The sequence below is a fragment of the Salvelinus fontinalis genome, chromosome 5 (assembly GCF_029448725.1).
Source record: "Salvelinus fontinalis isolate EN_2023a chromosome 5, ASM2944872v1, whole genome shotgun sequence".
Lineage (NCBI taxonomy): Eukaryota > Metazoa > Chordata > Actinopteri > Salmoniformes > Salmonidae > Salvelinus > Salvelinus fontinalis.
In genome coordinates, this window is record NC_074669.1 from 943,416 (window position 1) to 970,968 (window position 27,553).

A 27,553-nucleotide genomic window follows, 5' to 3' on the forward strand; every position below is an offset into this window, starting at 1 on the left:
GGGTCTAAAGTAGTGCACTAGGAAGAGAATAGGGTCTAAAGTAGTGCACTAGGAAGAGAATAGGATCTAAAGTAGTGCACTAGGAAGGGAATAGGGTCTAAAGTAGTGCACTAGGAAGAGAATAGGGTCTAAAGTAGTGCACTAGGAAGGGAATAGGGTCTAAAGTAGTGCACTAGGAAGATAATAGGGTCTAAAGTAGTGCACTAGGAAGGGAATAGGGTCTAAAGTAGTGCACTAGGAAGGGAATAGGGTCTAAAGTAGTGCACTATGAAGGGAAGAGGGTCTAAAGTAGTGCACTATGAAGGGAATAGGGTCTAAAGTAGTGCACTATGAAGAGAATAGGGTCTAAAGTAGTGCACTAGGAAGGGAATAGGGTCTAAAGTAGTGCACTAGGAAGAGAATAGGGTCTAAAGTAGTGCACTATGAAGAGAATAGGGTCTAAAGTAGTGCACTATGTAGGGAATAGGGTCTAAAGTAGTGCACTATGAAGGGAATAGGGTCTAAAGTAGTGCACTAGGAAGGGAATAGGGTCTAAAGTAGTGCACTAGGAAGGGAATAGGGTCTAAAGTAGTGCACTATGTAGGGAATAGGTTTCTAAAGTAGTGCACTAAGAAGAGAATAGGGTCTAAAGTAGTGCACTAGGAAGGGAATAGGGTCTAAAGTAGTGCACTAGGAAGGGAATAGGGTCTAAAGTAGTGCACTATGTAGGGAATAGGGTCCCATATTGGGACACCTCCAATGATATTAATTCAACGCTGATAGAGATGGTTATAACCTTTCCGTTTGACTGTAGATTTTACAACAAATAATAGAGAGATTCCTCATTGTCATATTCGTTTTAATGAACACTTTTACATAAAATGTAACGATTCCTTTGACGTAAGATTTCACCGTTGAATATTTCTGTAATTATGGTTTATAACGGTGCTAAAAACTCTCACAATGAGCTTGAAATGAGTAGCAGGCATCACCCGTTTGAGGTGTAATTTAACTAGTAATTTATGAAGGCTCCCTGTTACTGATTATACTGATTATAAAGCAGGAAGTTAAATATGAATATAGATGTTTTTGACTGTTTTATTTTGATCTATTTTATTCAATGCCACAACAATGGGATTTTTAATGAGTCATTTTGTAATTTATATATATTTTTTATTGTTTTTCTTTCGTTCAGTGCCACCCCAGTGGCTGTCTGATCGATCTGTGTCTACAAATGGGAGTCATCATGGTACTAAAACAAATCTGGAACAACTTCATGGAGCTGGGATACCCGTAAGGACCGTCAAATTACTCTGTCTCTCTGTCTCTCTCTCTCGCTCTCTCGCTCTCTCGCTCTCTCTCTCTCTCTCTTTCTGTCTCTCTCTCAATCTCAGGACAACAGTGACAACAAAAACCAAGTATCAAAATAACCAACACATTCAACAATAACAATAAACATACAGTAGAGTACATGTGCAGGTTGATTGGTCTGTCAGACACTGTCCCTCAACTTATGGCAGGCAGCAATGTAGTGCGCTGCCAACCCACAGCTCTCTGCGTCCTCCCCCAACAGGACGGGTAGCCTACTCTCATCAGAGAGGTCTTTGAAACCCACAGCTCTCTGCGTCCTCCCCCAACAGGACGGGTAGCCTATCCTCATCAGAGAGGTCTTTGAAACCTTGAACAAGGGTTTCAAATTTGAGAAAATGACACTCTCTAATTGTTTTATATTTTTGACATGTTGTCAGGAAATGCAGCTCCGTCTCAGGTTCTGCTGTTGTGCAGTGGTTGCACAGCCTTTCCTCTACAGGGAGACAGGTTTTCCTGTGTCTACCCTTTTCAATGTCAAGGCTGTGCTCACTGAGCCTGTACTTTGTCAAGGTTTTTCTAAGGTTTTGATCAGTAACCATGGTCAAATATTTAGCCACAGTGTACTGTCGATTTAGGGCCAGATAGCACTGCATTTTGCTTTGTGTTTGTGCTTGTGTTTCCCAATAAGCAATGTAGTTTTGTTTTGACTGTGTTGTAATTTGGTTTATCCTGATTGATTGGATGTTCTGGTCCTGAGGCTTCAGTGATTTAGTAGAACAGGTTTGTGAACTCAGCCCCAGGACCAGCTGGATGAGGGGACTCTTTTCTTTGCTCAGCTCTTGGCATTGCAGGGCTTGGTAATGATATGAGAGGGTGTCACTGTATTTTAGATGTTTCCAAAACTTAATTGCTCTTTTTTGAGTTTTTATTATTAGTGGATATTGGCCTTATTCTGCCCTGCATGCATTGTTTGTAGTTTTCCTCTGGACATGTAGGATAATCTTACAGAACTCTGCATGCAGGGTTTCAATGGGGTGTTTGTCCCATTTGATGAAATCTTGTTTTGCAAGTGGACCCCATACCTCGCTGCCGTAAAGTGCAATTGGTTCAATGACATATTCAATTAGTTTTAGCCAAATTTTTATAGGTATTTCAATTTGAATTTGCTTTTTAATGGCGTAGAATGCCCTGCATGCTTTCTCTCTCAGTTCATTCACTGCCTCGTTAAGGTGTCCAGTTGAGCTTATTTTTAAACCTAAGTAATTGTAGTGTGTGCAGTACTCTATATATTTTTAACCAATTGAGAAGTTTGGTCTAATTCCCTGAGATCTGGATCTTCTCTGGAAAATCATTATTTTAGTATTTTTGGGGTTTACAGCCAGGGCCCAGGTCTGGCAGTACTGCTCTAGCAGGTCCAGGCTCTGCTGTAGGCCATGTGCTGTGGGTGACCGAAGGCATAGGTAATCTGCGAAGACAAGGCATTTAACCTCTGAACTGTGGAGACTAACACCAGGGGCCAAGAATTTTTCTAGAATAGTGGCCAATTCATTGATGTAAATATTGAAGAGTGCAGGGCTTAGATTGCAGATTACAGATCTGTCTCTCTGTCTCTCTGTCTCTCTCAATCTCTCTCAATCTCTGTCTCTCTCTCAATCTCTGTCTCTGTCTCTCTCTCTCATTCTCTCTCATTCTTTCTCTCTCTCTCTCTGTCTCTTTCTCTTTCTCTCCCTCTCTGTCTCTGTCTCTTTCTCACACAATCTCTCTCAATATCTCTCTGACTATCTCAATCTCTCTCTCTCTTTGTCTCTCTCAATATCTCTCAATATATGTATCTCTCTGTCTCTGTCTCTCTCTCAATCTCTGTCTCTCTCTCAATCTCTGTCTTTGTCTCTCTCTCAATCTCCGTCTTTGTCTCTCTGTCTCCCTCTGTCTCTGTCTCTCACCCCCCTCTCTAACTCTCCAGTCTGCTGCAGAACTGGTGGTCTCGGAGGAAGATCAAGCAGACAGAGAAGGAAGAGAGAACACGAGGGGGACAGAATGTGGAGATCAAAGTACAGCTTCCTCAGTGGGACATAGACTGGAACCTGCAGCCCATGAACGCCCATGGACTAGTAGATGAGTACCTGGAGATGGGTAAGACATATTAGCTATGTTACCACAGAGTAGTAGATGAGTACATGGAGATGGGTAAGACATATTAGCTATGTTACCACGGAGTAGTAGATGAGTACATGGAGATGGGTAAGACATATTAGCTATGTTACCATGGACTAGTACAGTGGTTCCCAAGCTTTTCATATTCCCGTACCCCTTCAAACATTCAACCTCTAGCTGTAACCCCTCTAGCACCAGGGTCAGCACACTCTCAAATGTTGTTTTTTGCCATCATTGTAAGCCTGCCACACACAGTGGACATCAAGGGAGTAGTACAACGCTGTGTCCTACTCCCTTCACAGAGCAGCGCAAACTGGCTCTAACCAAAATAGAAAGAGGAGTGGGAGGCCCCGGTGCACAATTGAGCAAGAGGACAATTACATTAGAATGTCTAGTTTGACAAACAGACTCCTCACAAGTCCTCAACTGGCAGCTTCATTAAATAGTACCCGCAAAACACCAGTCTCAACGTCAACAGTGAAGAGGCGACCTCGCGATGCTGGCCTTCTAGGAACATTGATGTCATTTTTCAAAACTCTAGACACAAAACTCACAACCAATGATCAAAATGAAAGATTTTCAAAACTCCAACACTTTTTCCAATTGCTTGGATACAATACACATAAAGCTAAGATCATTTGTTCATTGAACTAAAATCACCTGTTCAAAATGACTTAACATCAAAGTATTACCATTTCAAAATGAAATTCACACATTACATCTGAAATGACTGTCTATTCATTTCATTACAATGATCTAACTATCAATTGATACAACTGATCAAAATGATAAGTAACTGTTGCATTACTCTTAATGCATAGTTTTATGGAAACTGACAAACAATATTCCATGTTTAGATCATGAAAGTTTCAGAATAACGAGATCCATTGACACCAATTACCGTGGAACATGAACCAATTGGACTACATTATCTATGAATGTAATATTTCATCATCATTCTTTATCAGACACTGTTTCTATGGTCCCATCTACCACTTTTCCAGACCATGTTTTCAGATTTGACATTACCTCTCCACATGGAGGTGGAAGGTACATGATAGGCGCCCTCACGGACAAGCCACCCTTCTCCAGGCCATGGATGACGCATGCAATGACATCACGGCAGACCAGTGTCAGGCCTGGATTCGCCCGAAGATTCTTCCCAAGATGTTTGGCTAATGAAAACATCCATTGTGATGTGGATGAGAACCTGTGGCCAAATCCACAATGACAAGGTTGATGGAAATATAGAAGTACAGTAATTAATCTTTTGTTTAGCTTTTTACAGTAAGCCAGGTGAGGAACACTGTAGTTTACCTTTAAATGTTTTTTCTTTTTTTGTAGCTAATTATTTTTGCTTTGATTCAAAGAAACCTATGAGTGATTTTATTGTATTTCATCAATAAATGTCATATTTTTTTCAATGATTCCACTGTGTCTGTAGTATTCTCTCTACTAGTCCTTTTACAGTGATGTATTTACGTGTAGTAGCATAATGAAACATCTATCACATATTTTGTACTACAATATTTAATGATTGTACGAACAACTACACAGTGAAACTATTGGTATCTTGTGTGTGGGTGATCTGAATTAATGTTCCTATGGTATTTCATGATAAATGAGTTATTTGAACCAATGATTCTGCAAGTGCAAGGTTTCTTTAAAGATATGAATGAACAATGCAATGTTTTGAACATTGGACAGCCTGTGTTACAAGTGATGACCGTTTTGAGTTTTGTGTCTAGAGTTTTGAAAAATGAACACAAGGTTCTGAAATTAGTGCCAAAGTGATTGTTAAAAACTGTCAATACAAAATACAAATACAAATAGCTGACCAATCAGCCTGTTACCAACCCATGGTAAACTTTTGGAAAAAATGGTGTTTGACCAGATACAATGGTATTTTACAGTAAACAAAAAGACGACAAACTTTCAGCACGCTTATAGGGAAGGACATTCAACAAGCACAGCACTTACACAAATGACTGATGATTGGCTGAGATAAATTGGTGATAAAAAGATTGTGGGAGCTGTTTTGTTAGACTTCAGTGCAGATTTTGACATTATCGATCATCGTCTGCTGCTGGAAAAACGTATATGTTATGGCTTTACACCCCCTGCTATATTGTGGATAAAGAGTTATTTGTCTAACAGAACACAGAGGGTGCTCTTTAATGGAAGCCTCTCCAACAAAATCCAGGTAGAATCAGGAATTCCCCAGGGCAGCTGTCAAGGCCCCTTACTTTTTTCAATCTTTACATGACATGTCACTGGCTTTGAGTAAGGCCAGTGTGTCTATGTATGCAGATGACTCAACACTATACATGTCAGCTACTACATCGACTGAAATGACTGCAACACTTAACAAATAGCTGCAGTTAGTTTCAGAGTGGGTGGCAAGGAATAAGTTAGTCCTAAATATTTCTAAAACTAAAAGCATTTGGGACAAATCATTCACTAAACCCTAAACCGCAACTAAATCTCGTGAAAAATAATGTGGAAATTGAGGAAGTTGAGGTGACTAAACTGCTTGGAGTAACTCTGGATTGAAAATTGCCATGGTCAAAACATATTGATACAACAGTAGCTAAGATGGGGAGAAGTCTGTCCATAATAAAGTGCTGCTCTGCATTCTTAACAGCACTATCAACAACTAGGTCCTACAGGCTGCACCTGGACTACTGTTCAGTTGTGTGGTCAGGTGCCACAAAGAGGGACTAATGAAAATTACAATTGGCTCAGAACAGGGCGGCACGGCTGGCCCTTAGATGTACACAGAGAGCTAATATTAATAATATGCATGTCAATCTCTCCTGGCTCAAAGTGGAGAAGAGATTGACTTCATCACTATTTGTATTTATGCACCGAGCTGTCTGTCTGAACTACTGGCACACAGCTCGGACACCCATGCATACCCAACAAGACATGCCACAAGAGGTCTCTTCACAGTCCCCAAGTCCAGAACAGACAATGGGAGGCGCACAGTACTACATAGAGCCATGACTACATGGAACTTTATTCCACATCAGGTAACTGATGCAGTAGAATCAGATTTTAAATAACTAATAAAAATACACCTTGTGGAACAGTGAGGACAGTGAATCAACACAAATATAGACACAGCCATATGCATACACACACACACTAACATAGGCACTATACACACACGTAGACAGGGATTTTGTACTGTAGATATGCGGTAATGCTAGTGTGTTGTGAAATCTGTGAATATATTGTAATGTTTTTTAAATTATTTAAACTGCCTTAATTTTGCTGGACCCCGTAAATAGTAGCTGCTGCTTTGGCAATGAGGATCCATAATAAATATAAATACAAATACTGAGGTCAACCACAGGATGTTCAAACCCACCATTATAACCATGTATTTTCTGCTTCTTCTGCTTCTACTTCCTCCTGCTCATCTTCTTCTCAGTTCTCCAGTTTGGTTTCACCACGATCTTTGTGGCTGCATTCCCATTGGCTCCTCTACTGGCTCTGCTCAACAACATCATCGAGATACGACTGGACGCCTACAAGTTTGTCACCCAGTGGAGGAGACCCATGCCTGCCAGAGCCACAGACATTGGTCAGTAATACAGCCACAGACATTGGTCAGTAATACAGCCACAGATATAGGTCAGTGATACAGCCACAGATATAGGTCAGTAATACAGACACAGATATAGGTCAGTAATACAGCCACAGATATAGGTCAGTAGCCACAGATATTGGTCCGTAATACAGCCACAGATATAGGTCAGTAATACAGCCACAGATATTGGTCCGTAATACAGACACAGATATAGGTCAGTAATACAGACACAGATATTGGTCAGTAATACAGACACAGATATAGGTCAGTAATACAGCCACAGATATAGGTCAGTAATACAGACACAGATATTGGTCCGTAATACAGCCACAGATATAGGTCAGTAATACAGCCACAGATATAGGTCAGTGATACAGCCACAGATATAGATCAGTGATACAGCCACAGATATAGGTCAGTAATACAGCCACAGATATTGGTCAGTGATACAGCCACAGATATAGATCAGTGATACAGCCACAGATATAGGTCAGTAATACAGCCACAGATATAGGTCAGTAATACAGACACAGATATAGGTCAGTAATACAGACACAGATATAGGTCCGTAATACAGCCACAGACATTGGTCAGTAATACAGCCACAGATATAGGTCAGTAATACAGCCACAGATATAGGTCAGTGATACAGCCACAGATATAGGTCAGTAGCCACAGATATAGGTCAGTAATACAGCCACAGATATAGGTCAGTAATACAGACACAGATATAGGTCACCAATACAGCCACAGATATAGGTCAGTAATACAGACACAGATATAGGTCCGTAATACAGCCACAGACATTGGTCAGTAATACAGCCACAGATATAGGTCAGTAATACAGCCACAGATATAGGTCAGTGATACAGCCACAGATATAGGTCAGTAATACACAAACAGATATAGGTCAGTTATTGCTTCTATATGTTAAGTGTATTACACAATGCTAATCAGATGGGGAAACTGTCCTGAGGTGCAATTGGAGGCAGGGATTTTACCAATAGCGTGTGAGATCGACGGAGACATAAAGTATCTGTTGTTAGTTGAGAATTGAACACTTCCTCCCCCATAGTAGCTTTTAGATTACTGGTAAAGATAGCTAGAGAGAGTAGAAGTATATTGAGAGTAAAAGCATTTTTGCGTAATGCGCTCCTGTGTTCCCATCAGGTATCTGGTATGGTATCCTGGAGGGGATCGGCGTGCTGGCTGTCATCACCAACGCCTTCGTCATCGCCATCACCTCCGACTACATCCCCCGCTTCGTCTACGCGTTCAGATACGGACCCTGTGTGGACAAGGAGTACCACCACGAGAAGTAGGTCCAATTTCTCCAGTGAGAGAATACCTTGTGTTGTCTGTTCGTTAAAGAATTCCCTGACCATTCTACATGGACACTTTGTGTTACAATATTAGTTGGTTGTTGTGGCTCAGTTGGTAAGAGTCCAGCGCTTTTTTTTTTTATTCGAGCAAATTGGTAACAGGAAATACATTTATTTTCATTACAGAATGAAAAAGAGATTTTTTGTGTTGATACATGTAACTTAATGTAAAATCGACATGTCACAAAATGCCGATTTTACAATCTTTTGGACATCAGAGAAACCTTGAGGGAATCTTATTTGAGTCAGAAAATAACGTTTATGTGATAGGTAAGATATACAAAACTTTGCAGAGCTTATCCAACTGACAATATCTTAGAAACAAAATATAAACTATTAGAACCAAGACTTTAAAGAACTGATGTTGGCACAAGACAGAGGAAAAGTTGGAGCACAACTAATGAAATGAGAGTTATTAACTAGCTTAATCCAGTATAAACTAATGTATAGAATTTATTATACAACAGACTCAATTCACAAATTCTACAGCACAACGGCAGAGTCATGTCTTAAGTGTAAAACTTACAATGACTCCATAATCCATGCCATCTGGGAATCCTAACTTCAAACTCAGTGCCTCTTTGCTTGACATCATGGGAAAATCAAAAGAAATCAGCCAAGACCTCAGAAAAAAAAGTGTAGACCTCCACAAGTCTGGTTCATCCTTGGGAGCAATTTCTAAATGCCTGAAGGTACCACGTTCATCTATACAAACAATAGCACGCAAGTATAAACAGCATGGGACCACGCAGCCGTCATACCGCTAAGGAAGGAGACACGTTCTGTCTCCAAGATATGAACTTACTTTGGTGCGAAAAGTGCAAATCAATCCCAGAACAACAGCAAAGGACCTTGTGAAGACGCTAGAGGAAACAGGTACAAAAGTATCTATAGCCACAGTAAAACGAGTCCTATATCGACATAACCTGAAAGGCCGCTCAGCAAGGAAGAAGCCACTGGTCCAAAACCACCATAAAAAAGCCAGACTACGGTTTTCAACTGCACATGGGGACAAAGATTGTACTGTTTGGAGAAATGTCCTCTGGTCTGATGAAACAAATATAGACCATTGTTATGTTTGGAGGAAAAAGGGGGAGGCTTCCAAGCAGGAGAACACCATCCCAACCGTGAAGAGTAGGGGTGGCAGCATCATGTTGTGGGGGTGATTTGCTGCAGGAGGGTCTGGTGCACTTCACAAAATAGATGGCATCATGAGGGAGGAAAATGATGTGGATATATTGAAGCAACATCTCAAGACATCAGTCAGAAAGTTAAAGCTTGGTCTTCCAAATGAACAATGACCCCAAGCATACTTCCAAAGTTGTGGCAAAATGGCTTAAGGACAACAAAGTCAAGGTAATGGAGTGGCCATCACAAAGCCCTGACCTCAATCCTATAGAACATTTTTTTTTTTTTTTTTTTTATCTTTATTTTAACAGGGAAAACAGACTGAGACCTGGATCTCTTTTACAGCTGTGCCCTGTGTAAACATGTTGACATGTACATTTTTAGACATACAGACAAGAACATTTCAAAACATACACAATTCAACAGAAACAATCACAGACAACATCATATTGATCCTCCATAAACATTTTAAAATGGGCAAGGGACACCAGAGTGTCTAACTTAAGTTGGATCTGCAGTTTGTTCCATGAATAAGGTGCAAAGGAACTGAAGGCAGTCCTACCCAACTCGGTGGAGACCGCAGGAGTCTCTAATGTAATCCACATCTGTGATCTGGTTTTAAAATTAGTACATCTTGTGGAAATTAATGATGATATATATGGAGGTCTTTTTAAAAGAAGTGCTTTATAAATAAACAAGAGAGCATGTTGCTCTCGCCTCACAGATAGAGAGACCCAACCCACATGTTGATTTAGGATACAGTGATGAGTTCTGTAACTATCACCCGTGATAAACCTGAGTGCACAATGGTAAATAGCATCCAGTGGTTTTAATGTGTTTGCCGATGCATGCATATAGATAATATCACCATAATCTAAAACGGACATAAAAGTAGCCTGCACAATTTTTTTCCTATTTACAGAGGACAGACAAGCCCTGTTTCTGTAAAGGAATCCTATCTTGAATTTGAGCTTTTTTCCCAATTCAGTAACATGTTTTTTAAAAGAAAGCCTATCATCTAACCATACCATTGTGGGCAGAACTGAGCAAGGAGGCATACAAACCTGACTCAGTTACACCAGCTCTGTCAGGACGAATGGACCAAAATTCACCCAACTTATTGTGGGAAGCTTGTGGAGGCTACCTGAAACGTTTGACCCAAGTTAAACAATTTAAAGGCAATGATACCAAATACTAATAAAGTGTATGTAAACTTCTAAACCACTGGGAATTTGATGAAAGAAATAAAAGCTGAAATTAATCATTCTCTCTACTATTATCCCCATATTCGAGCCGAATTGGTAGAATGCTCGTGCGCTTCTTTCAGTGACTCTGGCTTTATCAAAATCCTCTAGCTCCGCTTGGAGAATCGGGGCCATCTGTAGTTATTATTCCCAACCCTCTCTCGACTGTGTTCAGGGTATTTTAGATTTCTTCACTTCCGTCTATAATAGTCACCTTCTATTAACTATTTTCCAAGGTAGCGCTACCTACTTCCCCAGATAATAGTCATGGTATTTGTACCTATTAATTGGTCACGGCACTTAATACCTTGTATTAGAACCTATACTATAGTGTCTGCAAATGTATTACTGGAGAATACGAATGAGTTAATGTCATATTCCTGTCTTGCCTCAAATATCACTGTTATTGGTAACCCATATCTACAAAATTATTCACACTTGGCTTCCTATTTCCACAATCTTTCATGGTTTCCCCTCCCCATAGGGCATAAACCAACCTCTCTCCGTGTTGATACTGCTACTACGCGTACATCAAACAGTGTTCAAATATCTTATTTTTCCTTTTTGTTTTTTTTAACTCACTATCTTCTATAACTCTCATCTTACAAAAACTCACTGCAACTGGGACTTGTGTCCCTTTTACAGATCTCGCACGGAAATACCCCCACTAGGGACCTATCCTAATACGGAACCTACGCTTCACTGTATTGTCACTCCTGAATCTCGCAGAGGAAAACCTCTACTCGGGACCTATCCTTGAATGAACCCACCCTACACCTTATATCAGCCTGGATCTCGCGGAGGAAAACCTCCACTAGGGACCTATCCTTATGGAACCTACCCTATACCAGATATTTACGACCGGTCGTTACGCAATGGGCCTACCGTATTAAACTCAGGCTCTCCAGGTCCGTGTCCTATAATTGTTCAGCCTACGATTCTCATCTCCCCAAGATGTCAAAATGAGCAGAAACAGGTATAGGAACTGTACCTACCTTGTTTGTTGCCAGCTCATGCTCCACTGATCTGGACTCTTTGGTTTGACTACAATGCTACAGTCATATAAAGACCGGATGCGTGTCTAATTTACCCATCTCCATCTGGTTCTCAGGGGTCAAGATACTTTTTTCTTTTTTTTTTTGCAGCTGCTGCAGAGTTCTATATCGTTGCTTTAACTCCTATATCGTTGCTTTAACTCCTATATTGTTGCTTTAAATCGGTGCACGAGCGAGCACTCTCTCGCAGTCTTTCTCTCTCTCTCCATCAATTCCATTCAAATTGCATTCAAAATAGATCATGCTGTTCTAGATTGATATATAGGCCTATAAATAGATGTCTCAGCCTACCTCTTTCAGGTCATACGTTCAATGCAGTATTAGCCTTATATGTAGCTAATTAATGATGGGTTATGTATAATAAGCTCCTAATTTATAGCCTCTGTGTATCAGCGGCCTTCCCTCTCTTCACTAGAAGAGGGGGTGAAACAGGGATCGGACCAACATCAACATGTTTAATTAACAAACTACTGTGAACACTTACAACGAACAAAATAACAAAATGTGGCAAACCGAAACAGTCCTATCTGGTGCAGAATACAAACACAGAGACAGGAAACAACGACCCACAATCCCCAACACAAAACAAGCCACCTATATATGATTCTCAATCAGGGACAACGATTGACAGCTGTCTCTGATTGAGAACCATATTAGGCTGAACACAGAAACAGACGAACTAGACACACAACATAGAATTCCCACCCAGCTCACATCCTGACCAACACTAAACAAGCAAAACACATAAGAACTCTGGTCAGGATGTTACAGTACCCCCCGAACGCACCCCTAAAACTCAAGGGGAGGGTCTGGGTGGGCATCTGTCCATGGTGGCGGCTCCGGCGGTGGACGAGGACACCACTCCACCACTGTCTTTGTCCCCCTCCTTAGCGTCCTTTGAGTGGCGACCCTCGCCCACGACCTTGGCCTAAGAATCCTCCCCAAGGCCCCCACATGATTTAGGAGGTAGCTCAGGACAGAGAGGTAGCTCAGGACAGAGAGGTAGCTCAGGACAGAGGGGCAGCTCCGGACAGAGAGGCAGCTCTGGACTGAATGTCAGCTCCGGACTGAATGGCAGCTCCGGACTGAATGGCAGCTCCGAACTGAGTGGCAGCTCCGGACTGAGTGGCAGCTCCGGACTGAATGGCAGCTCCGGACTGAATGGCAGCTCCGGACTGAATGTCAGCTCCGGACTGAATGGCAGCTCCGGACTGAGTGGCAGCTCCGGACTGAGTGGCAGCTCCGGACTGAGTGGCAGCTCCGGACTGAGTGGCAGCTCCGGACTGAGTGGCACCTCATGACTGAGTGGCAGCTCATGACTGAGTGGCAGCTCATGACTGTAGGGCAGCTCATGACTGGAAGGCAGCTCATGACTGGAAGGCCGCTCATGACTGGAAGGCCGCTCATGACTGGAAGGCAGCTCATGACTGGAAGGCAGCTCATGACTGGAGTGCAGCTCATGACTGGAAGGCAGCTCATGACTGGAAGGCAGCTCATGACTGGAAGGCAGCTCATGACTGGAAGGCAGCTCATGACTGAGTGGCAGCTCATGACTGGAAGGCAGCTCATGACTGGAGGGCGGCTCATGACTGGAGGGCGGCTCTGGCAGCTCCTGACTGGCTGGCGGCTCTGGCGGCTCCTGACTGGCTGGCGGCTCTGGCGGCTCCTGACTGACGGCTCTAGCGGCTCCTGACTGACGAACGGCTCTGACAGCTCGGGACAGATGGGCGGCTCTAATGGCTCGGGACAGACGGATGCCTCAGACGGCGCTGAGCAGACGGATGGCTCAGACGGCGCTGGGCAGACGGATGGCTCAGACGGCGCTGGGCAGACGGATGGCTCAGATGGCGCTGGGCAGACGGATGGCTCAGATGGCGCTGGGCAGACGGATGGCTCAGATGGCGCTGGGCAGACGGATGGCTCAGATGGCGCTGGGCAGACGGATGGCTCAGATGGCGCTGGGCAGACGGACGGCTCAGACGGCGCTGGGCAGGCAGGCAGCTCAGACGGCGCTGGGCAGACGAGCAGTGCAGACGGCGTTGAGCAGACGAGCAGTGCAGGCGGGGTTGGGCAGACGGCCGACTCTGACCTGCTGAGGCGCACAGTAGGCCTGGTGCGTGGTGCCGGAACTGGTGGCCCCGGACTGGAGACACGCACCTCAAGGCTAGTGCGGGGAGCAGGAACAGGGCACACTGGTTTCTCAAAGCGCACTATAGGCCTGGTGCGTGGTGCCGGAACTGGTGGTACCGGACTGAGGGCACGCACCTCAGGGCGAGTGCGGGGAGAAGGAACAGTGCGTACAGGGCTCTGGAGACGCACAGGAGGCTTGGTGCGTGGTGCCGGAACTGGTGCCGGAACTGGTGGTACTGGGCTGGAGACACGCACCACAGGGAGAGTGCGTGGAGGAGGAACAGGGCTCTGGAGACGCACAGGAAGCCTAGTGCGTGGTGTAGGCACTGTTGGTACTGGGCTGGGGCGGGAAGGTGGCGCCGGATATACCGGACCGTGCAGGCGTACTGGCTCCCTTGAGCACTGAGCCTGCCCAACCTTACCTGGTTGAATGCTCCCCGTAGCCCGACCAATGCGGAGAGGTGGAATAACCCGCACTGGGCTGTGTAGGCGAACCGGGGACACCATGCGTAAGGCTGGTGCCATGTACACCGGCCCGAGGAGACGTACTGGAGGCCAGATATGTTGAGCCGGCTTCATGGCACTTGGCTCAATGCTCAATTTAGCCCGGCCAGTGCGGGGACGTGGAATAACCCGCACCGGGCTATGCACACGTACAGGAGACACCGTGCGCTCTTCCACATAACACGGTGTCTGCCCGTACTCCCGCTCTCCACGGTAAGCATGGGAAGTGGGCGCAGGTCTCCTACCTGACTTCGCCACTCTACCCTTTAGCCCCCCCCCCCCCAAGACATTTTTGGGATTTCCTCTCGGGCTTCCTGGCCAGCCGTGTTCCCTCATAACACCGGTTCCCCTTCTCAGCTGCTTTCGCTCTCCTAGCTGCCTCCACCTGTTCCCATGGAAGGCGATCCTTACCAGCCAGGATCTCCTCCCATGTGTAGCAACCCTTTCCGTCCAATACGTCCTCCCAAGTCCATTTCTCCTGGTCCCGCTGCTGCTGCTGCTGCCGTTGCTGCCCGTTGCTACGCTGCTTGGTCCGGAACTGAAGCCATGAAAGAACTGAGCCATGAAAGCTGCCAGAGGGCGCGGGGACATTGCTTACATACGCTATGACAGGCTTATTGCCCACTCTCCCTCCCAGAAGCCTGGAATAGATGAGGGAGCCACGCCTATGGGTTCATAGCTTCAACCCTCCAGCACACACACACACACACACACACCAATTGATTAATGGACTGCTGAATGTATATATATTTTTTATCTTGCTGTTTTGCTCTTTTCCATATTATGTCTATCTCTGATAAGCTAACCAGGAAAGGGCTGAAAATATTCCATATTAATATATGTAGCCTTAGAAATAAGGTTCATGAAATCAATAACTTGCTGACATCAAATAACATTCATATATTAGCCATTTCTGAGAACCACTTAGATAATTAATTTGATGATACAGCAGTAGCAATACAAGGATATAACATCTATAGAAGAGACATACATGCTAATGGGGGAGGTGTTGCTGTATATATTCAGAGCCATATCCCTGTAATGCTTAGAGAAGATCTTATGTCAAGTGTTATTGAAGTGTTGTGGTTGCAGGTTCACTTGGCACATCTATAGCATTTTCTTTTGTGGTGTTTCTATAGGCCACCAAGTGCTAACAGTCAGCATCTAAATAATGTGTGAAATGCTTGATAGTGTATGTGATGTAAACAGAGAGGTCTACTTTCTTGGGGAGCTGAATATTGACTGGTTTTCATCAAGAGGAAGATTCTCACTGTGACCAGTGCCTGTAATCTGGTTCAGGTTACTAATCAACCTACCAGGGTTTTTACAAACACTACAGGAACAAGATAATCCACATGTATTGGTCACATGTTTACTAATACTGTAGAGCTTTGTTCTAAAGCTGTATTCGTACCCATTGAATGTAGTGATCACAATATAGTGGTTATATCCAGGAAAGCCAAAGTTCCAAAAGTTGGGCCTAAAATAGTGTATAACACTATCACACAATAGATTTTGCTGTGACTGTAACGTTCGTCTTGTGGTGATTGAACGGACCAAGACGCAGCGGGTGATGAAGACATACTGAATTTATTAAACAGACGAAACACTGACAAAACACTAGAACAAACTACAAAACAAGAAACGAAGGCAACAGACCCGGACTATCAATCAATTTTATTTTATATAGCCCTTCGTACATCAGATAATATCTCGAAGTGCTGTACAGAAACCCAGCCTAAAACCCCAAACAGCTAGTAATGCAGGTGTAGAAGCACGGTGGCTAGGAAAAACTCCCTAGAAAGGCCAAAACCTAGGAAGAAACCTAGAGAGGAACCAGGCTATGAGGGGTGGCCAGTCCTCTTCTGGCTGTGCCGGGTGGAGATTATAACAGAACTATGCCAAGATGTTCAAAAATGTTCATAAGTGACAAGCATGGTCAAATAATAATCATGAATAATTTTCAGTTGGCTTTTCATAGCTGATCATTAAGAGTTGAAAAACAGCAGGTCTGGGACAGGTAGGGGTTCCATAACCGCAGGCAGAAGAGTTGAAACTGGAATAGCAGCAAGGCCAGGCGGACTGGGGGCAGCAAGGAGTCACCACGGCCGGTAGTCCCGACGTATGGTCCTAGGGCTCAGGTCCTCCGAGAGAAAGAGAGAAGGAGAAAATTAGAGAGAGCCAAGATTTTCAAAATGTTCATAAATGACAAGCATGGCCAAATAATAATCAGGAATAAATCTCAGTTGGCTTTTCATAGCCGATCATTAAGAGTTGAAAACAGCAGGTCTGGGACAGGTAGGGGTTTCGTAACCGCAGGCAGAACAGTTGAAACTGGAATAGCAGCAAGGCCGGGCGGACTAGGGACAGCAAGGTGTCAGCATGCCCGGTAGTCCTGACGTATGGTCCTAGGGCTCAGGTTCTCAGAGAGAAAGAGAGAACGAGAGAATTAGAGAGAGCATACTTAAATTCACACAGGACACTGGATAAGACAGGAGAAGTACTCCAGGTATAACCAACTGACCCTAGCCCCCCGACACATAAACTACTGCAGCATAAATACTGGAGGCTGAGACAGGAGCGGTCAGGAGACACTGTGGCCCCATCCGAAGAAACCCCCGGACAGGGCCAAACAGGAAGGATATAACCCCACCCACTCTGCCAAAGCACAGCCCCCACACCACTATATCCTCAACCACCAACTTACAATCCTGAGACAAGGCCGAGTATAGCCCACAAAGGTCTCCACCACAGCACAACCAAGGGGGGGCGCCAACCCAGACAGGAAGTTCACGTCAGTAACTCAACCCACTCAAGTGACGCACCCCTCCTAGGGACGGCATGAAAGAGCACCAGCAAGCCAGTGACTCAGCCCCAGTAACAGGGTTAGAGGCAGAGAATCCCAGTGGAGAGAGGGGAACCGGCCCTGGAGAGACAGCAAGGGCGGTTCGTTGCTCCAGAGCCTTTCCGTTCACCTTCACACTCCTGGGCCAGACTACACTCAATCATATGACCTACTGAAGAGATAAGTCTTCAGTAAAGACTTAAAGGTTGAGACCGAGTCTGCGTCTCTCACATGGGTAGGCAGACTGTTCCATAAAAATGGAGATCTATAGGAGAAAGCCCTGCCTCCCGCTGTTTGCTTAGAAATTTTAGGGACAATTAGGAGGCCTGCGTCTTGTGACCGTAGCGTACGTATTGGTATGTACGGCAGGACCAACTCGGAAAGATAGGTAGGAGCAAGCCCATGTAACGCTTTATAGGTTAACAGTAAAACCTTGAAATCAGCCCTTGCCTTAACAGGAAGCCAGTGTAGGGAAGCTAGCACTGGAGTAATATGATCAAATTTCTTGGTTCTAGTCAGGATTCTAGCAGCCGTATTTAGCACTAACTGAAGTTTATTTAGTGCTTTATCCGGGTAGCCGGAAAGTAGAGCATTGCAGTAGTCTAACCTAGAAGTAACAAATGCATGGATTAATTTTTCTGCATCATTTTTGGACAGAAAATTTCTGATTTTTGCAATGTTACGTAGATGGAAAAAAGCTGTCCTTGAAACAGTCTTGATATGTTCGTCAAAAGAGAGATCAGGGTCAAGAGTAACGCCGAGGTCCTTCACAGTTTTATTTGAGACGACTTTACAACCATCAAGATGAATTGTCAGATTTAACAGAAGATCTCTTTGTTTCTTGGGACCTAGAACAAGCATCTCTGTTTTGTCCGAGTTTAAAAGTAGAAAGTTTTCAGCCATCCACTTCCTTATGTCTGAAACACAGGCTTCTAGCGAGGGCAATTTTGGGGCTTCACCATGTTTCATTGAAATGTACAGCTGTGTGTCATCCGCATAGCAGTGAAAGTTAACATTATGTTTTCGAATAACATCCCCAAGAGGTAAAATATATAGTGAAAACAATAGTGGTCCTAAAACGGAACCTTGAGGAACACCGAAATGTACAGTTGATTTGTCAGAGGACAGACCATTCACAGAGACAAACTGATATCTTTCAGACAGGCAAGATCTAAACCAGGCCAGAACTTGTCCGTGTAGACCAATTTGGGTTTCCAGTCTCTCCAAAAGAATGTGGTGATCGATGGTGTCAAAGGCAGCACTAAGGTCTAGTAGCACGAGGACAGATGCAGAGCCTCGGTCTGACGCCATTAAAAGGTCATTTACCACCTTCACAAGTGCAGTCTCAGTGCTATGATGGGGTCTAAAACCAGACTGAAGCATTTCGTATACATTGTTTGTCTTCAGAAAGGCAGTGAGTTGCTGCGCAACAGCTTTTTCTAAAATTTTTGAGAGGAATGGAAGATTCGATATAGGCCGATAGTTTTATATTTTCCGGGTCAAGGTTTGGCTTTTTCAAGAGAGGCTTTATCACTGCCACTTTTAGTGAGTTTGGTACACATCCGGTGGATAGAGAGCTGTTTATTATGTTCAACATAGGAGGGCCAAGCACAGGAAGCAGCTCCTTCAGCAGTTTAGTAGGAATAGGATCCAGTATGCAGCTTGAAGGTTTAGAGGCCATGATTATTTTCATCATTGTGTCAAGAGATATAGTACTAAAACACTTAAGTGTCTCTCCCGATCCCAGGTCCTCGCAGAGCTGTGCAGATCCAGGACAGCTAAGCCCTGGAGGAATACGCAGATTCAAAGAGGAGTCCGTAATTTGCTTTCTAATGGTCATGATCTTTTCCTCAAAGAAGTTCATGAATTTATTACTGCTGAAGTGAAAGCCATCCTCTCTTGGGGAATGCTGCTTTTTAGTTAGCTTTGCAACAGTATCAAAAAGAAATTTTGGATTGTTCTTATTTTCCTCGATTAAGTTGGAAAAGTAGGATGATCGAGCAGCAGTGAGGGCTCTTCGGTACTGCGCGGTACTGTCTTTCCAAGCTAGTCGGAAGACTTCCAGTTTGGTGTGGCGCCATTTCCGTTCCAATTTCCTGGAAGCTTGCTTCAAAGCTCGGGTATTTTCTGTATACCAGGGAGCTAGTTTCTTAAGACAAATGTTTTTCGTTTTTAGGGGTGCAACTGCATCTAGGGTATTGCGCAAGGTTAAATTGAGTTCCTCAGTTAAGTGGTTAACTGATTTTTGTCCTCTGACGTCCTTGGGTAGGCAGAAGGAGTCTGGAAGGGCATCAATGAATTTTTGTGTTGTCTGAGAATTTATAGCACGACTTTTGATGCTCCTTGGTTGGGGTCTGAGCAGATTATTTGTTGCGATTGCAAACGTAATAAAATGGTGGTCCGATAGTCCAGGATTATGTGGAAAAACATTAAGATCTACAACATTTATTCCATGGGACAAAACTAGGTCCAGAGTATGACGGTGGCAGTGAGTAGGTCCAGAGACATGTTGGACAAAACCCACTGAGTCGATGATGGCTCCGAAAGACTTTTGGAGTGGGTCTGTGGACTTCTCCATGTGAATATTAAAATCACCAAAAATTAGAATATGATCTGCTATGACTACAAGGTCTGATAGGAATTCAGGAAACTCAGAGAGGAACGCTGTATATGGCCCAGGAGGCCTGTAAACAGTAGCTATAAAAAGTGATTGAGTAGGCTGCATAGATTTCATGACTAGAAGCTCAAAAGACGAAAACGCCATTTTTTTTTTTGTAAATTGAAATTTGCTATCGTAAATGTTAGCAACACCTCCGCCTTTGCGGGATGCACGGGGGATATGGTCACTAGTGTAACCAGGAGGTGAGGCCTCATTTAACACAGTAAATTCATCAGGCTTAAGCCATGTTTCAGTCAGGCCAATCACATCAAGATTATGATCAGTGATTAGTTCATTGACTATGACTGCCTTTGAAGTGAGGGATCTAACATTAAGTAACCCTATTTTGAGATGTGAGGTATCACGATCTCTTTCAATAATGGCAGGAATGGAGGAGGTCTTTATCCTAATAAGATTGCTAAGGCGAACACCGCCATGTTTAGTTTTGCCCAACCTAGGTCGAGGCACAGACACAGTCTCAATGGGTATGGCTGAGCTGACTACACTGACTGTGCTATTGGCAGACTCCACTAAGCTGGCAGGTTGGCTAACAGCCTGCTGCCTGGCCTGCACCCTATTTCATTGTAGGGCTAAAGGAGTTAGAGCCCTATCTATGTTGGTAGATAAGATGAGAGCACCCCTCCAGGTAGGATGGAGTCCGTCACTCCTCAGCAGGTCAGGCTTGGTCCTGTTTGTGGGTGAGTCCCAGAAAGAGGGCCAATTATCTACAAATTCTATCTTTTGGGAGGGGCAGAAAACAGTTTTCAACCAGCGATTGAGTGCTGAGACTCTGCTGTAGAGCTCGTCACTCCCCCTAACTGGGAGGGGGCCGGAGACAATTACTCGATGCCGACACATCTTTCTAGCTGATTTACACGCTGAAGCTATGTTGCACTTGGTGACCTCTGACTGTTTCATCCTAACATCGTTGGTGCCGACGTGGATAACAATATCTCTATACTCTCTACACTCGCCAGATTTAGCTTTAGCCAGCACCATCTTAAGATTAGCCTTAACGTCGGTAGCCCTGCCCCCTGGTAAACAGTGTATGATCGCTGGGTGATTCGTTTTAAGTCTAATACTGCGGGTAATGGAGTCGCCAATGACTAGGGTTTTCAATTTGTCAGAGTTAATGGTGGGAGCCTTCGGCGTCTCAGACCCGAATGAAGTTGAATGAGGGAAAAAAGTTGCGATTGAAAAACTAAAAATATAAACGGTAATTAAAAACAGAAACAAAACAAAAAACGTAAAGTTGTCAGCTAGCAAAGTAAAGTAAAGTTGGCAGCAAAACGCACAGCAACACGTCTGCAGATTCAACAGGAAGTGACCTACAGGGGGTACCGAGTCAGTGTGCGGTATAACGTCAAGGACTACGAACTTACACGTAACAAAGAATGAACGAACAAGTACTGACTACAAACAAAACGAACTCACGATACAGTCCCGTATGGTGCAACAAACACTGACACAGGAAACATCCACCCACAAACAAACAGTGTGAAAACACCTACCTTAATATGACTCTCAATCAGAGGAAACGCCAAACACCTGCCTCTAATTGAGAGCCATACCAGGCAACCCATTAACCCAACATAGAAAACACATAACATAGACTACCCACCCAAACTCACGCCCTGACCAATTAAACACATACCAAACAACAGAAAAAAGGTCAGGAACGTGACAGTGACTCTTATGTGGCTGATGTTAAAAATATTTATTGGTCTGATGTGATTAATGAGGAGCATCCAGACGCTGCACTTGAATCTATGAAATTGCTTCTTCCAATTATTATTATTATTGATAAATTATTATTGTTATTATTGATAAACATGCACCTGTTAAGAAACTGACTGTTAGAACTGTTAAGGCTCCATGGATCGATGAGGAATTGAAAAACTGTATGGATGAAAGAGATGGGGCAGAAGGAGTGGCTAATAAGTCTGGCTGCACATCTGACTGGCTGCAAATTGAGAAATGATGTGACTAAACTCAACAAAAAGAAGAATAAGCTGTATTATGAAGCCAAGATCAATGATATGAAGAATGATGTGTGAAAATGTGGAGTACTTTATATGAAATGGGCAGAAGACAAATTCAACTCCATCTTTTGTTAAATCAGATGGCTTATTCATCACAAAAACATTTGACGTTGACAATTATTTTAATGATTGCTTCATTGGCAAAGTGGGCAAACTTATGCAGGAAATGCCAACAACTAACAGTGAGCCATCATACTCATGCATAAAAAAACAAATAATGAAAGAAAAGCATTGCAAGTTTGAATTTTGTAAAGTTAGTGTGAGAGAGGTGGGAAAATTACTGTTATCAATCAATAATGACAAGCCTCCTGCCATTGAAAACTTAGATGGAAAGCTACTGAGGATGGTAGCTGCCTCTATAGCCACTCCTATCAGTCATATATTTAATCTGAGCCGAGAGGAAAGTCTTTGTCCTCAGGCCTGGAGGGAAGCCAAAGTAATTCCGCTACCCAATAGTGGTAAAGCGGCCTTTACTGGTTCAACCACCAGACTAATAAGCTTGCTGCCAGCTCTTAGAAAACTGTTGGAAATAATTGTGTTTGATCAAATACAATGCTATTTCTCTGTAAACAAATTAACAGCAGACTATCAGCATGCTTATAGAGAAGGGCACTCAACATGTACTGCACTGACATACATGGCTGATTGGTTGAAAGAAATTGATAATAAGAAGATTGTGGGAGCTGTACTTTTAGATTTCAATGCAGCCTTTGATATTATTAACCATACATGTTGTTGAGAACTTGTGTTGTGGCTTTTCAACCTCTGCCATATCGTGGATTCAGAGCTATCTATCTAGTAGAAAGAGGGTTTTCTTTAATGGAAGCTTCTCTAAGGTCAAACATGTAAAGTGTGGTGTACCACAGGGCAGCTCTCTAGGTCCTTTATTCTTTTCTATTTTTACCAATGGCCTGCCACTGGCATCAACCTGACGAGGGTATGTGGGATGCTACCGTCCCACCTGGCCAACATCCGGGGGAAATTGCAGAGCGCCAAATTCAAAAACAGAAATACTCCTAATAAAAATTCATAAGATATACAAGTGTTATACATCGACTTAAAGATGAACTTCTTGTTAATCCAACCGTTGTGTCAGATTTCAAAAAGGCTTTACGGCGAAAGCACACCATGCGATTATCTGAGGACTGCGCCCAGCACACAAAACATTACAAACAGTTACCAGCCAAGTAGAGGAGTAACAAAAGTCAGAAATAGCAATAAAATGAATCACTTACCATTGATGATCTTCATATGGTTGCACTCACAAGAATCCCAGTTACACAATAAATGTTTGTTTTGTTCGATAAAGTCCCTCTTTATATCCAAAAACCTCAGTTTTGTTGGCGCGTTTTGTTCAGTAATCCATTGGCTCAAAGGCAGTCACAACAGGCAGACGAAAAATCCCAAAAGTATCAGTAAAGTTCATAGAAACATGTCAAACGATGTTTATAATCAATCCTCAGGTTGTTTTTAGTCATAATAATCAATAATATTTCAACTAACCAGACAATAGCTTCATCAACATAAAAGAAAATCAAGAAAGGCACGCGACCAGCTCTGGGACTTCCCAGGGTCCACTCATTCAGAGTGGTTTTACTCCCTCATTTTTCAGAATACAAGCCTGAAACAATTTCTAAAGACTGTTGACATCTAGTGGAAGCCATAGGAAGTGCAATCTGAGTCCTAAGTCATTTCTATTTCGCAACAAAGCCTCCTTCACTCACGCCGCCAAACTTACCCTAGTAAAACTGACTATCCTACCGATCCTCGACTTCGGCGATGTCATCTACAAAATAGCTTCCAATACTCTACTCAGCAAACTGGATGCAGTTTATCACAGTGCCATCCGTTTTGTTACTAAAGCACCTTATACCACCCACCACTGCGACCTGTATGCTCTAGTCGGCTGGCCCTTGCTACATGTTCGTCGTCAGACCCACTGGCTCCAGGTCATCTACAAGGCTATGCTAGGTAAAGCGCCGCCTTATCTCAGTTCACTGGTCACGATGGCAACACCCACCCGTAGCACGCGCTCCAGCAGGTGTATCTCACTGATCATCCCTATAGCCAAAACTCATTTGGCCGCCTTTCCTTCCAGTTCTCTGCTGCCTGCGACTGGAACGAATTGCAAAAATCTCTGAAGTTGGAGACTTTTATCTCCCTCAACAACTTTAAACATCTGCTATCTGAACAGCTAACCGATCGCTGCAGCTGTACATAGTCCATCGGTATATAGCCCACCCAACTTACCTACCTCATCCCCATACTGTTTTTATTTATTTACTTTTCTGCTCTTTTGCACATCTCTACTTCCACATGATCATCTGATGATTTATCACTCCAGTGTTAATCTGCTAAATTGTAATTATTCGCTCCTATGGCCTATTTATTGCCTACCTCCTCATGCCTTTTGCACACATTGTATATAGATTCTCTTTTTTTCTTTTTTTTCTACTATGTTATTGACTTGTTTATTGTTTACTCCATGTGTAACTCTGTGTTGTCTGTTCACACTGCTATGCTTTATCTTGGCCAAGTCGCAGTTGCAAATGAGAACTTGTTCTCAACTAGCCTACCTGGTTAAATAAAGGTGAAATATATATATATTTTTTAAATTGGATACTGAATAGGCAGTCAATGGAAAACTACAAACATAAAAAAATCCCACTTCCTGGATGGATTTTTCTCAGGTTTTCGCCTGCCATATCAGTTCTGTTATACTCACAGACATTATTGTAACAGTTTTGGAAACTATAGAGTGTTTTATATCCAAATCTACCAATTATATGCATATCCTAGCTTCTGGGCCTGAGTAACAGGCTGCTTACTTTGGGCACGCTTTTCATCCGGAGGGGAAAATAGTGCCCCCTACCCTAGTGAGGTTAAACAAAGCATGTGTGTCCATGTATGCTGATGATGCAACCAAATACGCATCAGAAACCACAGCTAATGAAGTCACTGAAACTGTTAACAAAGAGTTGCAGTCGTTTTTGGAATGGGTGGCTAGTAATAAACTGGTCATGTCTAAAACTAAGAGCATTTTATTTTTACAAATCATTCCCTATGTTCTAAACCTCAACTGAATCTGGTAATGAATGGTGTGGCTGTTGAACAAGTTCAGAAAATGAAATTCCTTGGTGTTACCTTAGATTGTAAATTGTCTTTGTCAAAACATATAGATTCAATGGTTTTAAAGATGGGGAGAGGTCTGTCCGTAAAAAAGAGATGCTCTGCATTTTTGACTCCACATTCCCACAAAGCAAGTCCTGCAGGCTGTAGTTTAGTCTTATCTTGATTATTGTCCAGTCATGTTGTCGAGTGCTGCAAGGAAAGACCTAGTTAAGCTGCAGCTGGCCCAGAACAGAGCGGCACATCTTGCTCTTCATTGTAATCAGAGAGCTGATATAAATACTATGCATGCCAGTCTCTCTTGGCTAAGAGTTGAGTAGAGACTGATTACATCACTTGTTCTTTTTATAAGAAACATTAATGTGTTGAAAATCCCTAATTGTTTAATCAACTTACACACAGCTCTGACACACACACTTACCCCACCAGACATGCCACCAGGGGTCTTTTCACAGTCCCCAGAACAAATTAAAGAAAGTGTACTGTATTATATAGAGCCATTATTGCATGGAACTCCGTTCCATCTCATTTTGCTCAAATTAACAGCAAACCTGGTTTTAAAAAGCAGGTAAAGCAACACCTCGTGGCACAACGCCTCTCCCCCATGTGACCTAGATAGTTTGCGTATGTATTGATATGTAAACTACGTGTGCCTTTTTAAATTATGTTTTTATTGATGTAGTTCTGTCCTTGAGCCGTTCTTGTCTATTAATGTTCTGTATATTATGTCATGTTTCATGTTTTGTGTGAACCCCAGGAAGCAGCAGCTAACGGGGATCCTAATAAAATACAAAAAATACCAAATACCAAAATAGAGCGGCCAATAGATCTCGGGTAGTTTGAAAGAAGAGCGAACTCGCGATGGTGGATATTTATATAGCAGTTATTTATTCAGACCCATAACCATTCAATCCTCGTGAAGAGAAGTGAAAGCCTTATGCATCTAATTATAGTCCTATGTTTTATTTTATTTAACCTTTATTTAACTAGTCAAGTCAGTTGAGGACACGTTCTTATTTACATTAACGGCCTACCAAAGGCAAAAGGCCTCCTGCGGGGACGGGGGATGGGATTACAAATAAATAAAAATAAATTAAAATTAAAATATAGGACAAAACATACATCACGACAAGAGAGACAACACAACACTTCATAAAGAGAGACCTAAGACAACAACATAGCAAGGCAGCAACACATGACAACACAGCATGGTAGTAACACAACATGACAACAACATGGTAGCAGCACAAAACATGGTACAAGCATTATTGGGCACAGACAACAGCACAAAGGGCAAGAAGGTAGAGACAACAATACATCACGCGAAGCAGCCATAACTGTCAGTAAGAGTGTCCATGATTGAGTCTTTGAATGAAGAGATTGAGATAAAACTGTCCAGTTTGAGTGTTTGTTACAGCTCTTTCCAGTCGCTAGCTGCAGCGAACTGAAAGGACGAGCGACCCAGGAATGTGTGTGCTTTCAGGATCTTTAACAGATTGTGACTGGCAGAACGGGTGTTGTATGTGGAGGATGAGGGCTGCAGTAGATATCTCAGATAGGGGGGAGTGAGGCCTAAGATAAGAGGGTTTTATAAATAAGCATAAATAAGCATATTATTCAAGGATTTCATTAGAATGATGAAGATAAGGAAAACGAATCTTATTTCATTTAACTGTTGAAAGCAAGGAAGGAATGAAGCAACAATGGAGAGAGAAAGGGGAGGTAGGCTAATAACATTAGGAAAATATTCTGAAAGTTATATATGGTTCAGCCTACTAATTATACAAATAGGCCCTATTGTATTTCAAAATTAAATCAAATTCATTAGCCTATACTTGTAACCTTGTAGGCCGCATTTACTGGACGAGAATCTCATGTTCTCTTCTGCTTCATCATGGTTTGAATGATGTGAGGTATTCCAGTCCATATAACACAGTATAATACAATACAGTACAGTAATACAGTTCACACTCAAAAATATTAGCCTACTGGAGCTAGTTTAATGTATTTACCCAAGAGAGCATATAGCTAGCTAGACTTACAGGCTTTTATGTGTTTCTGTCGTGTGTAATGTGCAGTAGCTTATATCATATATGTATTGGATAACGGCACAATCATTTGGACTTTTTTGGTCTTTGGGCTCATTAAATGTTGTTAATGTAGGGCTCGTAAAATGTATTTAATGTATGGCTCATCAGGCTCAGGTTGCATCAGGCTTGAATTTTCGATCAAAGCTCTAATCAAATCCAGACATAGGCCTATTTATATTATTTATATGCTTTATTTGCTTTTGAATGACACTTGTGGTTTTTGCGGGAAGTACCGGGTTGCCCTGGAGAAAAGTGATTTATTCTCAGGATGTAACATTTGTAAAATACCGATAAAATAATAAAACC

At 42.9% G+C, this 27,553-nt stretch overlaps 1 protein-coding gene across 1 annotated transcript in view; it reads left to right on the top strand.

Annotated features, from left to right (window-relative positions):
• Positions 1 to 27,553, top strand: part of ano3 (anoctamin 3) — a 126,035-nt gene that overhangs the window by 92,432 nt on the left and 6,050 nt on the right. The window contains exons 21-24 of the mRNA XM_055922023.1: positions 1,175 to 1,272; positions 3,254 to 3,423; positions 6,881 to 7,033; positions 8,210 to 8,357. Of these exons, the coding sequence (XP_055777998.1) occupies positions 1,175 to 1,272; positions 3,254 to 3,423; positions 6,881 to 7,033; positions 8,210 to 8,357 (569 nt within the window). The remainder of the gene's footprint in view (positions 1 to 1,174; positions 1,273 to 3,253; positions 3,424 to 6,880; positions 7,034 to 8,209; positions 8,358 to 27,553) is intronic.